This window comes from Liolophura sinensis, chromosome 13 (genome assembly GCF_032854445.1).
Source record: "Liolophura sinensis isolate JHLJ2023 chromosome 13, CUHK_Ljap_v2, whole genome shotgun sequence".
Classification (NCBI taxonomy): domain Eukaryota; kingdom Metazoa; phylum Mollusca; class Polyplacophora; order Chitonida; family Chitonidae; genus Liolophura; species Liolophura sinensis.
This window is the reverse complement of record NC_088307.1, coordinates 24,160,991-24,180,089: the sequence shown is the minus strand read 5'-3', so window position 1 is coordinate 24,180,089 and position 19,099 is coordinate 24,160,991. Positions and strand designations below refer to the sequence as shown.

Genomic DNA, 19,099 nt, shown 5'->3' with positions numbered 1-19,099 from the left:
CGTCTCAGGTGTGACTCGACCCAGGATTGATCCTGGATCTACCGCTTCCGAAGCGGGCGCTCTACCAACTGTGCTAGCGGGGCTGGTAAAGGCAAATAAGAGCACACGTAAGTCCACAGCAGGACGATTATACTGATACGGGTCAACCAGTCGTTGCACTATCCCCTTTATGCTGAACGCCAAGCGAGGAAGCTGCAACTTCCTCTTTTAACGTCTCAGGTGTGACTCGACCCAGGATTGATCCTGGATCTACCGCTTCCGAAGCGGGCGCTCTACCAACTGTGCTAGCGGGGCTGGTAAAGGCAAATAAGAGCACACGTAAGTCCACAGCAGGACGAACACAATGAGAGCACGGAAAATAGTCATGTACAATATCAGTACAGTTACAAAGTGCTCAGTATAAATAACCCACACTGGGAATAATTCAAACGGGGCGAACTGCTATGCGTTACACAGTACTAAGTTAAAAAAAACTGTGATGAGAATCAGCAGTTAAAGTGCTATATCGCTAACTCTAATAGCCTAAAGAACCACTCCGTTCTATAACCACCGAGAGAGGCCTATTTATACTTCCCCGTCCTTAGCGTCTAGAAGATGACGTCATTACAAACTTCCAGATGCATCTGTCACATTTCATGAAATCACCAGCACACTCAGGATCTCTCTGGGCCAAACGCTGGGTCACGGGAACGTGTTAAACATAGGTCACAGAGATTTCGTGTCGTGGTACATGCAGAAGGGATACGTGCCTAACGCGAAGCATTTGCAGTAAGTTGGAATAAAAGCCTATAACTGAGGTAAACTGACAAGAGGCCGTATTTCACGGGTTAAGTGTAACCATTTGCCAGATATCACACTGTCATCGTTGCTCCTGTTTTACTCTCTATGCTGTATGTCTTTGATTAGCAGTTGAATGGCAAAAACCGTAACCATCCTGACATCTATTGATTTGATTGGTGTTAAAGGCTAAATAATTTTTCACTGACGGCCATTAGGTTTATAGGTGGAGGAAACCTGAGTGCTCTGAATAAACCACCGACCTTCATCACGTACCTGGTAAACCACCTGACTTGAGTGGGTGAGTGAATGCTTGGGGTTTAACGTCGTACTTAACAATTTTTCAGTCATATGACGACGAAGGAATCCTTAGAGTGCATGTGGCGTGCCTCCTTCTTGCAGGAGGGATTTCTACCGCTCTTTTATCTAGTTCTGCTTCACTGAGACGCCTTAACGAAGGCATGTAAGCCACCCAGCCCGAGCCATTATACCGATACGGGTCAACCAGTCGTTGCTCTATCCCCTTCATGCTGAACGCCAAGCGACACCTGACTTGAAGCAGCAGCCGAAAAAGCGTAAGCTGGATTCGAACACGCAACCTCATCGACCATGAAATCATTCTGATACGACCCACCCCACTGACTCGGCATGTATGTGTGTGTTTCTTAAAAAAATAATTTTTTATCTTTTTCTGCGTATTTCAGATACCAGAAACTGCCGAATCCTTTTTAAAAAATGGCACAGAGACGTCCTTCTCGAGTCCAGAAGAAGAAACTATTAACATCAGACGACATCGAGAGTTTGGTTTCCCGGGTGAGTCAACCTACGGTGTCGTTTTGTCGACGATCCGTTCTCTGGTCCAAGGAACGACGAATGTTCAATCGACATTTCCAGACAGATAACGTGGAGTTTCGGGAACGCCCGTATAATTATAAGGAATACCCTAGTTTGCAGCGCCACTACCCGGGTACGTGGAGAGTGGCGAATCAGGCGGAGATAACTGCAATTGTGAGTCGATTGACCAGACCAACGAGATCATCCTGTGCAAGGGGAACATCGTTTTTGCCGCCGACACACACTGTTCCGCTAATAGGCTGCAGAGCTTGATGTTTGGACGTCGATGTTTTGCCTGACGTTTGACATCATTTTTGTTCAGTATTTGACTTTAAATTTGGAGACGTTTAACGAACTCTACATCTAAAATAAAAGCGACTTTTGAAAAGTCTATTAGTCAAGGAGCTTATGATCATATGTAATAGCCTGATTTTTAATGCATCCTTGAGAAGGATGTCAAAATACCTTCTGTTCTTGCTGTAAGGATATTATTGTGAGATCACAGAAAACAACGCGTTTATCTGTCATACAGTGAGGGAGCGTTTTGATCAATCAAACAGTAGTATCCATGAGATTGCGGCGAATCAATCCAATAGGGCCGTTAAACAGGTAATACGAGGAGAGAATCAATTACCGGGTGGTCAGTTTGGGACTATGATGAGTGGACCGACTGGACAGTTAAACTGGGACCATTGATGAGTGGACCGAGTGGACAGTTTAATTGGCACTATTGATGAGTGGACCGAGTGGACAGTTAAACTGGGAGTATTGATGAGTGGACCGACCGGACTGGTAAACTTGAACTATTGATGAGTGAACCAACCGGACAGTTAAACTGGGACTATTGATGAGTGAACCAACCGGACAGTTAAACTGGGACTATTGATGAGTGAACCAACCGGACTGGTAAACTGGGACTATTGATGAGTGAACCAACCGGACTGGTAAACTGGGACTGTTGATGAGTGAACCAACCGGACTGGTAAACTGGGATTATTAATGATTGAACCAAGCGCACTGGTAAACTGGGAATATTGATGAGTGAACCAACCGGACTGGTAAACTAGGACTATTGATGAGTGAACCAACCGGACTGGTAAACTGGGACTATTGATGAGTGAACCAACCGGACTGGTAAACTGGGACTATTGATGGGCGAACCAACCGGACTGGTAAACTGGGACTGTTGATGAGTGAACCAACCGGACTGGTAAACTGGGACTGTTGATGAGTGAACCAACCGGACAGTTAAACTGGGACTATTGATGAGTGAACCAGCCGGACTGGTAAACTAGGAATATTGATCAGTGAACCAACCGGACTGGTAAACTGGGATTATTAATGATTGAACCAAGCGCACTGGTAAACTGGGATTATTGATGAGTGAACCACCCGGACTGGTAAACTGGGACTATTGATGAGTGAACCAACCGGACTGGTAAACTGGGATTATTGATGAGTGAACCAACCGGACTGGTAAACTGGGACTGTTGATGAGTGAACCAACCGGACAGTTAAACTGGGACTATTGATGAGTGAACCAACCGGACAGTTAAACCGGGACTATTGATGAGTGAACCAACCGGACTGGTAAACTGGGACTATTGATGAGTGAACCAAGCGGACTGGTAAACTGGTAAACTGAGACTATTGATGAGTGAACCAACCGGACTGGTAAACTGGGACTATTGATGAGTGAACCAACCGGACTGGTAAACTGGGACTATTGATGAGTGAACCAACCGGACTGGTAAACTGGGACTATTGATGAGTGAACCAAGCAGGCATTCAGACTGGGACTTTGGCGAGTAAATCAAACAATAAGTGAAGCTGGAACTAGGGTGATTCAACAAATCGGGCAGTCAGGCCAACCAATCAGGCGTTCGAACTGTGTGGGACTATGGTGTACCTGCCAATTAGGCAGTCAAACTGGGCCTATATAGCTAGTCAGCCCATTCAGCAATCAAACAGGGACTATTTTGAGGAAATCAGTGAGGCTGTCAAAATGCATGGGACTATGGCGAGCCAGCCAATCGGGGAGTAAAGCTGTGAGTTTTGATAAACCAACCCCTAGGGCAGTATAACTGAATAATCATTGTCAAACGAACTCAACCAGTCGGATGGTCACGCGGAAACTTTAACTAACCAAACGGGGTCAGTCAGTCAGCCAGTCAAACTATGTTTCATTAGCCAGCAACTAGATGACATACCTCCAGTCAGATATAGACTATAACTAATCAACCTATCACTCAGACGATTCCACAACCAGTCAGCCAGAGTTTATAGCCAATGGGCTAGTCGACCAGCAGGTCTGCTGTACACTATATATATATGAAATGTACTCTCTGTCAGGAAAGGCCTGTGGGGCATATATGGTAGATAAGATTTCTAGTTATGACGCACATTGACAAGCCGATACAATGGAAATCACCGAAGCTGAAAATCTGACACGCCTGTCCAGAGGTTTTACCACTGTAAACATTGCTTTCATTCATGACCTTGTTTTATATTAGAAATGGAGGCCATTTAAGATAGTGTTAAGCATTATGCTCAGCGAACACATGAGCGCCTATCCTATATATAATTGCACGATTTATTCTATCATGCGTTTCATCCCATCATGCAATTTTTCTCATCATGAGATCCATGTCACAATGCCATTTACCTGATCGGGCGAACTATCGAATTGACCATTGAATGAATGAATCATTATGGCTTAACGCCACATCGGCAAATTTGAGTTTACTACTGAAGTTGTCTCATCTGTATAATGTACATGTATGTCACAATATGTCATTTGTTTTATCGCCATGTGATTTATCGTATTTGTCACGCGTCGTTAATTTCGAAATAGCTATACATGTAACACAATTGGGAGGTTTCGTATATATTTTGTAACATTAATACCAAGAATATATATATATCTGAATTTATGTTACAAGCAAAATCTTAACACACGGTTAACCAGTATGGTCAGCTGTCACAAAGACAACATCCCAACGGATAATCGAAATGGGTACTTACTCTACACTGAACACCAAGGTGGACAGGCAATCGGGCGGAATGCCTTGGATGGTATCTGTCACTGAAGCTGAGAGTTCAAACCAGGTCTCAGAAATTTTCGTAACGCCCTTGTCAATGAGATTTCACGATATGCAGCAAGATTTATCACCGTAATAACCTATACTGAGTAGACGATGTTTGTTCATGTGTTATTCCTCTACTCAAAAGAACCATTTCGACAAAGTATGTTTCGACCAACAAAACATGTTTTTTTTTTTGCTAAGCTGAATCGATCATGAGAAGGTTCCGTGGACAAAGAACCCGATTCTTTCAACATAAAATGGCTTTGTAGGTTTTTTATTTCGTTAAACTTTAGAAAGTTAAGATTCCAGTTTTGAAGGGTTTCTTGGCTTCGGTCTTACCGGTGTATCAATTAGACACTTCTGAGTTTCTAATTCATACCTCTTTTATTATTTTGCAATTTCGTAAGATTCCTTTTCGTTTTTCGTTTTTGGCTGGCGTGTCATGGGCATGCAGTTGCTCTTCTATAGATTTGGGAGTTTGGTATATTGTTTATACGTAGAGTGTATTTCGAACTTACAGTCTTGTTTCGATGTATTTTTCCACAAAGAAATTTTTATATACAGGGATTACATACATAATATATATATATATATATATATATATATATATATATATATATATATATATATATATATATATATATATATATATATATATATATATATATGTTACAATGCATATTAATCATCATCTACGCATCTACGCCAGGAGACACATGCATTAACGCTTATGACCGAACAGGGGCCACTTTCGAAAAATTTCGTAAGTCATATTTCTCTACGTAATTCTTTTCGTAAAAGACGTTGTCTGGATTATAGCGCCATAAGGGGACGTCATTTCAGAGAAAAAGTTACCAAAAACTAATTCACAAACCTTTGTGAAAGTGGACCCAATATGAATATGTGTCCGTAATGATGTTATTTTTTAACACATTATTCATGATAATTCTGTGATACAAATAAGGTTATGTACAAATATATAAATGTATAGGAAACATCACCATATATATTGGGCTACGTATAAAAGTTGTTATGAACAAAAGCCTGTGTGCAAATATTATTGTTGAAGCAGAGGGATAATTAACACTCTCTGGAATTGCTTTCAGTATTAACTGATCAAGCTCATAACTCCTATATGTGTACCCTAATTGTGTATAATAGAGTGGTGTTTTGCATGTCTCTAATGTTACTCACCTTAAACAGTATTATACATAGCTAGATATTTCCTTGTTACCTGTTGTCCCTCTTTATTTAGGTACATAATGCAATTCTGTGCATGAATACTTTGTTCACTACTGCATAATGTATTTTGATTTTTCACAACAAATATATGTCTCTTTAAGGTAACCAAGTTGTGCTCGTTTATTTATTTCATTAATGCAGGGAAGAAGTTTTCGCTTATGTATGACGGCACTCAGCTTTATTCAGAAAAAAAAAACATGCACGGCTTTTGCCCAAAATCTGACAAGCCTTTTGCCTAAAAAGCCACAACCGACCCAGCGAGAACTGGATTCGAACCTGTGACCTCATTGGCTGAGACCACTTTAGTCACGTGGGTAAACCATATCCAAGCCATGGTTACATCAACATCGATATCTATATATGTACCGAAAAACGAACACTGAACGGCAAACGGTAATAAAATATATATGTGTGCTGTACCTACATGTATGTGCCGAGTGGTCACATATAATTTATTGCAATATACTGGAAACCATAAACCCCCTAATTAAAGGTCAAAAGAAGTAGCGTGACTTTGAAGCTGATTTACGACACCTTACATACTACTGATATTTGTCCGACTGATATGTTATTGGTCTGATCGAACTGATAACCTTTTGAGGCTTCCATGTTGATTGTTGTTTATGAGTTGTAAGATTTATACTTAAAAGGATACTGAATCGACGCTGACTGGCTGACAGTGCAGGTAGGATTTCCTGGGTTAAACATTGCAGTCCTAGTCACACATGAATAAATCTGCTATACCTAAAATTCAATCTGGAGTTGCCTATCTATCAGCGACATTCCTTTAAAGGAGAAGACAGTCAAACCTTCATCCTGGTCAAACAAGCCTTGTTCAAAAGTAGGAGATTAAGAAGAATCTCACCCTTTCGACCTTTCGCCTTCCTGTTAGTCATGCGCAGTGCGAGTTAAAGGCCTAAGGCAAACGTACGAAAGTACAAGGTTTAGTGGAATCCCGCACTTTTGTGGCCTCTCTCATTAGAGTTTTTTAAATTGAAGGATTTCGCATTCTTCCCTTGTTGAAATATTGGGCACAGAGACTGAAAGCACGCATGACCGCTACCGGCTGCCATAATTTTCCGATTGTGACGTCTAAACGTCCATGGTTATCATTGAGTTAACGTAACAAACGCTGCCGTAGCGTAACAAATGATTTCCCTTTTGAATTTTTCCTATTGTAACCTTGTAATCTCGAAACTGTAAACATTGAAGTTAATAACACGTATAATAAACGACATTAAATAAAGCCTCAACAGACATGTACCATGCCCTTATTTTGTCCACATGCAAGAGAAAAAAAAGTAGCTGCAAGATTGCACCGAAAATCTTGCGTCACTCTGTGGACCAAAAGTGCTGGTGCCGACTTCAAGGTCAAGACGCCATGCGCGAACTTATTTTGCGAGATTACCGATCCCTTTATGACGTCAGTATCCCTTTAGTCGCCTCCCGGGTGACGGCTTGTGAAGTAAAGGCTGATAGAAAGGGCAGTCCATTAAAGGAACAGACGGCAGCTGTATAAATGTAACATCAAGTCTCGGGAACGCTTTCGTGGAACATGTCAACTCTTATCCCATTCAGGGAGCGGATAGAGCTCCTGCCTAAAAACCCGTACCACACGCCGGGGTAAGTACAGGATACCTGAAGGTCAATTCCGTTGAAAAACTGTATTAAACGCTTAGCAATTAAGACACACGACTTGGTGACTATGTTGCATTCTGTAATTTATAATGAATCCAGTGCAATATATTTGATGCAGCTCTAAATTTATATCGGCTTCCTTAACAAGCCTGAAAAGTGTTTATTGAGCCGGCAATAAATTTTAACATTTCCAAACTCATATAGCCTACGTGTATATACTTAATGCGGTTACATGTACATCTCTTAATACGTCAGGAAACAGTGAATATGACATGTAATCCTTGTTACACAGTACACAAACTGCATGTTATGTACAGAGGTCTGCTTTAAGCGTAGAACAGATTTATTTATTTATTTATTTATTTATTCATTTGATTGATGTTTTACGCCGTACACAAGAATATTTCACTTATACGACGGCGGCCAGCATTATGGTGGGTGGAAACCGGGCAGAGCCCGGGGGAAACCCACGACCATAGAACAGATTGAATCCTACAGAGTACGCCTTTACATATTTTATACTTGATTTAACCTGGAGTTTCTAATATCTCATTTTGCCTGATTAGGAAACTTCTATTCTAAAATTTTGTATGGTTTGTCTGGAAGGTATATGGTGATATCTTACTTGGAAAATGTGACATTAAGTATCAAAGGTTATATTTTATGACCTTTATTTCGTTCTAAAAAAAAATTCTGGCAGCAAGTGCATGATACACGTCTGCCCTTCGTCACACGGAAAACTGTTAACTGCTTCTTCCTCAAGACATGCAGCTAACTTTCGCTGAAATTATTTGTAGGCCTGTATGTTTCCAAGTTAGCTATTCTAATTCTGTTAACGAAGCTGAGTTTTCCTGAGTCTTACTTTGGACACTACATGATGATATGAATAGTCATCAAAGAAATAGTGAAATTTCAATGTCATACAAGTAAATGAAATCAAAGTAATGTCATTGGCCAGAGTGTATACGTGTATATAGGCCATGCATGAGGCTGTCAGACTCTTCTGGGTCTGCGGAGTATTTATCTACAGTCATATATATTTGTCATTTCGGCATCTTGATCGAGCAAAGTTATCATGAAAGACATTCCTGGTTTGATTAAAAGCCAGGTGTGATTTCAGGTGTCAGCATAAAGCCTGTTGGTTTAGAATCTCAGGAATGTTTCACTTGTAGTCTATGGATGTGGGAAATGGAGCAGTAGAAAAGACTCCAGCATACAGAGTAAAGCTGTAGAGTAGGACGACAGCGGGATATAGCTGGCAAATTATCACACGTAACTTTTCATTTACGTCAGTTATAGGGTTTTTGTTCTAACTGTTCATGTAAATAGATAAATAGTAGCATGCCCTTTAGCACCGTGGGTAAGGCAGAATTAGGTAAAAAAATTGCAGTGATGTTAAAAAATTTTCCCTTTCTAAACAAGTTGTCAATGCATTTTTTTTTGCGATATTTTACACAGGGCCACATTTTCTTACCACCATGAAAGAGAGTTAATGGGGACCCAGCTACAATCGAATGAAGTAATAATATTAGTAATATAACAGCAAAATTATGAAAGATGACCTCCTGCTTTAATTGTCTTAATTTTTCCAACACGTTATTTTATTATTATTATTATTTTTGGCTATAAATATTGATAAGAAATATTTATGACAAATTTTGATGTGCCCAATCCTTTCGCCCATGATAAACCCCTTACTTCACAACCCCAACACCCCGACCTCCCGCCCCTCGAATCACCACATGGGGCGCATTGACATACTTGTGTAAGCTTATCTAGTGTGATCATACACGACATACATGTAATAGACATGTAATGTGTAAACAAGGTAATTTACTAGACCATTATAGCGACGTATAATTGCATCATGGGGACATTTATTTGCGTTATATATATACACCTAAGTACATTATAAAATTATAAATATGACTAAGTGCCTTATATCAAGGGATGTAAAACCCACACAGTTCAGAATTTGTGCTAACGCGTTTTCTTATAGAAAGCCACACGAACTACCGTTACAAGGAACATAATCATACAAAGATTTTACTACGTTAAACCCAATGAGCACTATTTCCACCGCAGCCGATAGGCCTCTCACCAATAAGGTCGCGGGCTCAAATCCAGCTCTCACTAATTTGGTTTGTGCTAATATAAGTAAAGTGCAGTCTTCTGTATGGATGCCATCTGATCTTTCCTTAGTGATTCCACTGCAAAATTACACCGTAGTGAATCCAGTGATTCAGGGTGTGACTTGATTCTGCAGCTGGTGCTCGAAATTGGGGTTGTGCTAGGGTACTACTGACCCCGATGCCTTGCCCATTTGCCCCTTTGCGTCGTTTTCTTGTGACTGTTTATTAAATCTTTGAACACATCAGCATTTTGAGTTTTAGTGAATCTAATGCTTTAGGGCTTAAAATGAATCTGCCGCTGGTGCCCGAAACCAGGATTCTGCTAGTGGACTACTGAGTCTTTTTATTTATCGATAATTCTACTTAAGGCATGGTGCTAAGGGGCGCTGAATTCCTACAGTACAAACATTAACATCAACAGTTAGAATAAAACCCTAACTAAGATAAAACTGACAAGAGGCCAGATTTGTACCACTTATTAGATTGTCGTCGCTGCTCTGGTTTTACTCTGGATACTGTAGTCTTTTGTATCCAAGAACTGAGACATTTCCGAAATGTACCAAATTTCTCTTTTGTTTGATTGGGAGTTCATTGTCAATATACAGAGATGCAAATCTTGCAGATAACCTCTTGATTCAGTGTGTGTACATGGAAATATCTGCAACTGAAACTTTTGGAAACCGACCCAGTAAACACAGAGCTTCCTTGTCATTTCTCTGTCTATGAGCGATAAGAATAAGCCATAGAGCAGTTCTGAGTGGACATGGCACATCCGGGTCTTACGACAGAAAACCAGCGGCTCGTCACACATTTCAGCCAATTTCGTGCATTTTATGTGATCCTAAGACACCCGAAGCTTTTCATGGACTTGAGCATAGTTTTAAGTCGAAAATTAATCATAAAGAACAATAGAAGCGAGCTTATCCCGAGCTTCAAACCCAAACTTTTCAGCTCAGCAGATCTATGCTGGTGTAACTTAAGCTTACGTGTCTACCAGCTCCTGAAACTTCGATGACATCATGCGTAGGGTTCATTGCGAGACATACGGGGTGTCTACTGAGTGTGATTGTTTTAATTCCTTTCAGGAAAGACATTTCGCACACATCCTTTTGTTTTCAGATATGGCGGTTACTGCCCCCAGTACAAATACAAGATCGGGGACACCTTCGGACGCACAACTCATTGTCTTATTCAAGACAAGTCTGTAGCCTGCTCGGAGGCCACCCTGTTATCTTCCATAAAGCCCGTGGACCAGGCCGTCGCCAAGTGTAAGCAGTCACGTGATGAACTGTTGAGCAGACGATCGGAGAACTGGGGCGGGCAAAAGTTCGGGAAACCTCTGGTGCCCGGATATACAGGTGAGGCCAGCGGATGTGACATGTTTATATTTGACGTAGTTCTCAGGGATCGTACTGGGCCGGGGAAGCCTTGAAAAGCCTGGAAAATAAAATTAACTTAACCAGTTTGGCTGATATGCGAACAGACTGTAGAATCAGCCTAAGATACTTTATGTAATATGCTATAAATGTGTTAAAATTTGTTTTTCAGCGTCTTCGAAATTGCTTGAAACACTGGGGTTTTATGTGAAAGTTCAGCTAATGAGGATATAATGTTATTCAGATTAGCCTGGTAAATGTCAATTTGTGACATGGAAAAGTCTGGAAATTTGAAATTGTTATACACGAACCAGATAAATAGCAGAAAAAAATAATAGGGTCATCGATACGATCCAGATAAGTAGCTGAAATAATAATTGGTGTTTAATTGTAGTCAGGAAATGTCCACTCATGTGACAGCAATCAGGCTAATGAGTGTAGGAGATATGAATTACAGGAAAAAACTATCACCCTTCGGCAAGTACCTGCAAATATCTCTATGCTTCGAACACGTCACCTCATTGCTCAAGTGCCTGACATTTAAAACGACCCAGGGAGGCCTCCGTGGCTTAGTCGGTTAGCGCGCTAGCGCAGCGGAGTGACCCAGAAGCCTCTCACCAATGCGGTCGCTGTGAGTTCAAGACCAGCTCATGCTGGCTTCCTTCCACCCACCATAATGCTGGCCACCGTGGTATAAGTGAAATATTCTTGAGTATGGCGTAAAACACCAATCAAATAAATAAATAAATAAAACGAGCCAGAGCTTCAACTGTTTGACCTATCTGAGGTCCTCCAAGGATTATATTAAAGTGGTTTATACACGTTTTAGCCTTATTGAGGTTACTGGAATTATTCAGTGCATTTTTGCAAGATAATTGTGAGTGAAGCCATCACCCATAAAAAAAAAAGAGCAAAAGACTTGAATTTTTCCAATATGGCTGTCATCTGGGAAGAGCAATGGACGATTTCTCCAGGCTGCCATGCATGCAATCTTTAGACTATAAGATACTAGTTCACCTGTTGAAAGAAATTTATTTATAGTTGGTAGCCTTAAATTCAACAGGCGTTGCAAAGTTTACTGTGTACGCATAGAAAAGAATGTATACATGAATGTATACATGAAAGTAGGCCTATGTGAGAATGTGTGTTAACGAATAAAGAAAGAAACGAATTTATTTTTGTCATTTAATTGGAGTTTTTCGACATACTTAAGAATATTTCGCTTATTATTCGCGTCCAACCTATGGTGGGAGGAAATCGGGCAGAACCCGGTGGAAATCCACGACAATCCGCCGGTGGTTGACACCTTCCCACGTATTGTCGGAGAGGGAGCCTGCATGTGCTGGATTTGAACTGACAGCGAACGCTTTGACAAAGAAGGAGAATGAATGGGTGTATCCCAGCTCCTCACACGTATCCACGAAAAACCCCCTCTTTATCCGATATTGACCAATGCAGTATGTTAATTGATTTGTCTCAATGCCTATCTTCCGGTCGATAGGGTTCGTTCCCCGTCTACGGCAATTTTACGGAGAGAGGTACACTGAGAAATGTAAGAACGCTGTGGCAGCTTTTGAAACAGATCACCTGGCACATCAGCGGAAGATGTCAGAGTTACCTGAAACTACCAATCGAGTGGATGTACCAATGCCGGTAAGGATAATCACGTGATAATCAACAATAAAGATAAATATTTATTTATTTATTTTATTTGACTGGTGTTTTACACCGATGCTGAAGAATATTTCAGTTATACGACGGCGGGAAACATAACTAAGATAGCCATATAAAAACGCATGTACAGCTCAGGTCGCAGCCTTTTATTAGACTTAACTGACTGTTGTTGTTGTTGTTGTTTAGACATCATCCTTATATTTCAGAGTGGCAGGTTGAATATAACCACCCATCATATACAGCGCAAACTTTGAAAACAGAACTTTAACAACTAAGAAATCAAGAGAGCTTATTTTCTACTGTTAACGGCTATGTTAAATTACAGGTACTTTTACAACTCTCAAGGGCTGATTCAACTACTTTCGGGGGCCTCTGTGGTTCAATTAGTTAGCCCGCTAACGCCGCGTAATGACCCAGAAGCCTCTCACCAACACCGTCGCTGTGAGTTCAAGACCAGCTCATGCTGGCTTCCTCTCCGGCCGTACGTGGGAAGGTCTTGCAGCAACCTGCGGATGGTTGTGGGTTTCCACCGGGCTCTGCCCGGTCTCCAACCTCCCCTCCCCAACATAATGCCGGCCACCGTCGTATAAGAGAAATATTTTTGAGTACGGCGTAAAACACCAATCAAATAAATAAATAAATAAATAAATAAAATAATCTTTTAATTTTAACAGGATGTCTCTTGTCTCAGTGTTCTAGAATGTATTTTGTTATTGTAATATAATACTGTCATATTCAACATAATATCCCATTAGTCCAATATAATTTTTATGTTGGATTTATAGAACATGTGTGTTATTTAACAGAATAATCTGTTGCAACAACAGACTTTCTGTCAAAATTAACAGATTAATTTTTGGAGTGTAATGTTGCATGTGGGGAGGTTCGTCTGTAATTTACCAAAGGTTGCTTTTCTGCCAAGAGTTGCATCAGTTGCAAAGTTTTGTTTACATTATTATATTTACACCTTTTGTTCACTTCCCTTAATTTCATTTCGTATCCTTACGGACTTCTATTGCAGAATATTCCGAAAACCAATGTACCTGCAGTTGACAAGGTATGCATTAGCGAGCCAACTGATTGAAATTCTAACGCAACTTTAGAGATTAAATTTTTAGATAAAATATCCTTCAGGAAAATATGCACTCTCATCTGAATCTAAGTGCCAATATGTGTACATGTACTTTGTAGATGTCTAATCTGTACTAATACTTTTGATACATATGCTGGATAATGCAGAGATTAATATATATATACAAAGAATAAAGTTAAGCACCCCCCTGGTCTGCAGTGACACATAAAATCATTGGTGTTGGGAGATTACTGTTGTGATCAAAAATAGCAACATTTTGTCAACAAGAAAGCACCATAAATGACATTAGACTTTACAATTTATTCAGGATATCTTTCGCCAAATTAAAAATGTATTTTTTTACAAAATAAAAGTGGCTTGTAAGTATTGAACTTTAGAGTTCATCTGGCTTCTTAGGGCGTAAATGTTTATGTAAAAATGTCAGTTTGCTTCATAGGGCGTAAATGTCTAAGTAAAAATGTTACTTTGAGTGTGTAGAACACATCCCTAGGGTTAAAGGTTAATAGCGCGTACAGCCCTGATTAGTCAGGATGAGAGCTTCCAATCTGCGTCTCATCCCTCCAGTTAGATGTCGGATCTACCGAAGGGGTGTAACTGTCGCCACTCCTGTGAGGTTTCCTCGTATAGTGAATAGGTCCAGTTTGCAGTCGTACGAGATGCACCCCCAAACCATTACAGAACCCCCTCCATAAGGAACATATGAGTGGATGTTCGTGGGTGTATGCGCTGTGTTCCTGTGCCTCCAAACCCTCATTCGTCCATCTGTAACGTGAGCAAGAACCGACTTTCGTCCGACCAATGGATTCTACGCCAGATCCTCGAATTGCAATCTTGTTGCGCTAAACACCATGCCAAACGTATCCGTTGATGACGATCTGATAATAAGGGGCGTTTGATGACTCTCCTTGCTCTCAGCCCCGATACTTTCAAGCGGTTTCTCACTGTTCTTGTGGACAGACGTCTGTCGCTTCAAAGATGGACTTGATCCAAATGGCTGACGTCGTACCAGTCGGAGCAGCGCCCTGTCTTCACGCTGTGATGTTACAGCTGGTCGGCCGATGAGTGGTCGGTCTTTCACAGCATTAGTTTCACCGAGATTTCTCACCAGTAGGCTTATTGCTGTATAATGGTACCGCAATTGACGCCCGATAGCTTTGAACGACAACCCTGTGGAGTGCTTACCGATAATCTTTGCTCCTCTGATATACGCCTTCGTGCCATGTTCGAAGAAGATTAGTCCACACTGCACAACACCGACCTTGAGTACAAAAATTTGAAGGGCAAGCATACGGAATTTTGCATAATTGCACGAAAAAAATTTTCTTGTCGCAGAACATGAAGTTCTTACGTTACTGTCAAACATGAATGGCCACAATCGTTCAAAGGAACATCATTTGTCATCATCATAACTGGCATTACAGTTGAAATTAATAGGGATTTTTAATAACTGATCTTAACAGGGGGTGCTTAACTATTTTCCTTGTGTATAGTATAACATACTGACAGAGATGGGTAATTTTCTACACGGTTGCGAAGAAAGAACGCCGTTGCACTTGCAACCCCCCCCCCCCAAAAAAACATAACTATGTTAACAAAAAGTACCCTGGGACCTGGTGCTCACCATGTGCAATCAGGAAGAGACGCAATGACTTTCAAAAGCATTACTATTATTGTCTTTTTAATATTTTATGAGACGTAACAGGTACTTCCCAATATGCCCTTTTGTTCTAAAAAAAAGCCACGGGCCTGTAATAGATACTTCCTTTTGATCTAATGGGAAAATTTCGAGTTCGATATCTTTTATCTCAAAAGGGCGGAAAAAGTCCTATACTGTATCATATGACCTGTCAAAAATGTCAGTCAAAGACGTGTTTTTTTATCACATTCACTACAACATGGGCGTCGGAAAAAAGTTTCATAAAGGTCATTCAGAGTAGATGAACGATGGTGAAAATTGAGGAGCTGCAAGAACGTTTGTGAACATGATAAATTCCTATAGTTTAAGGAAAAATGTGTTATTTGTGCAGCTGAAACACAGTGAGACAAGTGATCGGTAAATTAATGTCTACAAAGGTGGCCAAAAACGTTTCAAAAGTCACATGATACAGAAGGACTGTTTTTACCTTTAACGCCAAGAGAGTTCGAACTCGACTGCTTATAAAACATGAAATTTTATAACAACTGATGGAATAAGCTCGTGAAACTCAAGCAATGCACGTTTTTATATATAGCACTTAATTCGGCAATATTGCAAAACTATAACGTGGCGACAGTAAAACTGAAACAATCAAACTAGCATGCCATCACTTTCTTTGCTTTTTCCCCTTCCTTTAGTGTATGAAACATATGTTCATTGTTTCAGATGTCTTTACGACGTCACTGCCCGCGGCTCGTACCTATCCAGCGTGAGGCTGACCCGTACATTTCACATAACGCCATTCACACGGCCGTGAACAACTCTCCATTTATTTTGCCAAACGACAACCCCAACAAACGTTTTATGTCCAGTAAGTCATTAACATAGGCCTATAGTCTATACATAAGTTTACATTGAGTACAAAATAGTTCCTGGCTGACTTTATAAATGCATTGTTGTTTTTTTTGTTTATTTGATAATATAATGGGATATGTTTGTCAGTGTGGCATATCTCAACAATGAGGCTCAGGCTATCACTCGTCAGAGTGGCATATCTCAACAATGAGGCTCAGGCTATCACTCGTTAGAGTGGCATATCTCAACAATGAGGCTCAGGCTATCACTCGTCAGAGTGGCATATCTCAACAATGAGGCTCGGGCTATCACTCGTCAGAGTGGCATACCTCAACAATGAGGCTCAGGCTATCACTCGTCAGAGTGGCATACCTCAACAATGAGGCTCAGGCTATCACTCGTCAGAGTGGCATATCTCAACAATGAGGCTCAGGCTATCACTCGTCAGAGTGGCATATCTCAACAATGAGGCTCAGGCTATCACTCGTCAGTGTGGCATAGCAGCAGTGAGGTCGCTCTGAGGTGACAGTCTGTGCGTCCATTACTTACCAGTGATTGGTGGTTTATTCCGAGCACGTCTGTTTCCTTCGTTCAGTTAAAGTAAACGTCGAGTTTGGAGATATCTGACGATCTCAAATATTTTTAAGGAAATTTTTAGGGAGTCAATGTTAAAAGATAACCACTTACTTCTCCCACAGGTTATATGGGCTACGTCCCGAAACTGAAGTTCCACATTGGTCAAGGCTCCCCAGGCTTGACTCACGTGGCTTTGAACGAATTCACAGACGCCGTGGCCCAAACCAAAGCTGCGGCGACGGCACCTGTCAAACTGGAGGAAGTCCGCGAAGAACGAAGGGACCCTGTTAGCATCTACCCCGATTCTTCTGGTCTCATACCGCGCTACACTGGTCATATCCCAGGTGAGTTTAGTACAGGTTTATCCATATAGGGTTGATGTTTATTCTAGACAAATTTCGCTATTTAAAGGATACACGAAAAGGAACTCTAAAAAGGTTATGGTTGTAAGGGAAATGGAAAAAGTTGCCCCGTCTTTTTTTCTATTATTTTTTGTTAATTGTCAGCATCGAGACATTAATTACCCCTCTACTTTATGCTTATTTCCCAAGAATGGTCGGGATTTTCGGAAATGACGTCAACGATGAACTAGACTATCGGACTGACAACTGGGGCCTGAGGAAAATTGTAGTTTAAAGCCATTTTTACGGCCCAAGAAGAAAGTTCAGAAGTTTTCTTTTTATGTTTATGTCATGACACATCCTAAACTGAACATTCGGAGGCGGTAGATCAAGGTTCAGTCCTGGGTCGAGTCACACCTAAGACTTTAAAAGAGGAAGTTGTAACTTCCTCGCTTGGCGTTCAGCATGAAGGGGATAGTGCAACGACTGGTTGACCCGTATCAGTATAATGGCTCGGGCGGGCGACTTACTTACCTTCGGCAAGGAGGTACATTACATACACCCTAAGGATTTCTTCGTCGTCGTATGACTGAAAAATTGTTGAGCACTACGTTAAACCCCAAGGACTCACTCACTCATTCACTAAACTGAACATCAAGAAATATATACCACACGTTTCCACACATCCAACAGAATTAAAACGTACACACACACAAAATACAAACAAAAAAACAACAACAAACAAATGGTTTGTAACGGATGGTTCAAAAATTAGTGAAATATTTAAGCAAGCACACAGTTCTGCATCATTAAAACATTATGACGTGGACACCATATACGACACCGGAGACACCTTGTCACAGTAAATGCACTAGTCTCCAGATGGCCGTCAGTGTTCATCACTGGATTCTTATGGATGTGTCATGATGTGACAAGCCCACGGCGATTCATTGAAGCATATATAGGCCTATTCTGGTAGGTTTTCGTGTCATATTAGGCGTTTAGGCGCTCATCAACATGTAGCATTGGCGCCAGGAGAACATTATAACAATATATTATTGAATAAGCAATTTACGTTGACATGGTTGTCCCAAACTCTTGGGTTTACTTCACCCAAAGTCTTCACTAACGTCGGGAAAAAATAAATGAACTAGAAACTACTCCGAGAGCATGGACGAACCTCCACCACATGTAGCAAAACGTACATATTCTCCCAGCACAGTGTGAAAGTGACAACACATCATCTGTCCTATCTGCCATTGGCAAAGATTTATTTATTTGACTTGAGTGCTTAAGAATATTTCACTGATGCGACAGCGACCTGCGTTATGGTGGGAGGAAACGCATGACCAATCATAGTGCTGGCAGATCTTCCAATCCTGGCAAAGAATATGGATGCTCTTAACTATGAATTAGACGCTTCTCAAAATGTTGCCGTATTCAATGAGCTTTGTTCTAACAAGATCTATTTTGTTTTTTCTATCCACAGGCCAGAAGTTTCGTCATGGGCGTACCTTTGGGCACAGCACTTATGACGCGTTGGACCAACCAAGAAGCACATGAAGTTGGCATCTGCAAAAGCAGGAGAATGGAGGGGGGAGGTGTGGTTGGGGGATATAGGATGGGCAATGGAATAGAGAAAAAAAAAGGGGTTGCAAAATAATGGAGGGGAAAATGGGGTTGCAATCTATGGTTTTCAATTTCGCCTCACTTGCCACATGTAACAGTAGCTTCTAAATTCCGCTAATTCTAAATTCCGCTAATCGTTTCTCTCTTTTGATACGATCCTCTGTTTATGTATTATGTCAGTAAACATGCACGAGAATGAATAAAACAACA

At 40.9% G+C, this 19,099-nt stretch overlaps 1 protein-coding gene across 1 annotated transcript; it reads left to right on the top strand.

Moving 5' to 3' along the window:
• Positions 1-7,433: 7,433 nt before the first annotated feature.
• On the top strand, positions 7,434-19,099 carry LOC135480790 (ciliary microtubule inner protein 2B-like). The gene is made up of 7 exons (XM_064760718.1): positions 7,434-7,562; positions 10,829-11,067; positions 12,587-12,738; positions 13,781-13,816; positions 16,215-16,359; positions 17,042-17,263; positions 18,750-19,099. Exons 1-7 carry the CDS (start codon positions 7,495-7,497, stop codon positions 18,821-18,823), a joined length of 936 nt encoding a protein of 311 aa, XP_064616788.1. The 5' UTR covers positions 7,434-7,494; the 3' UTR covers positions 18,824-19,099.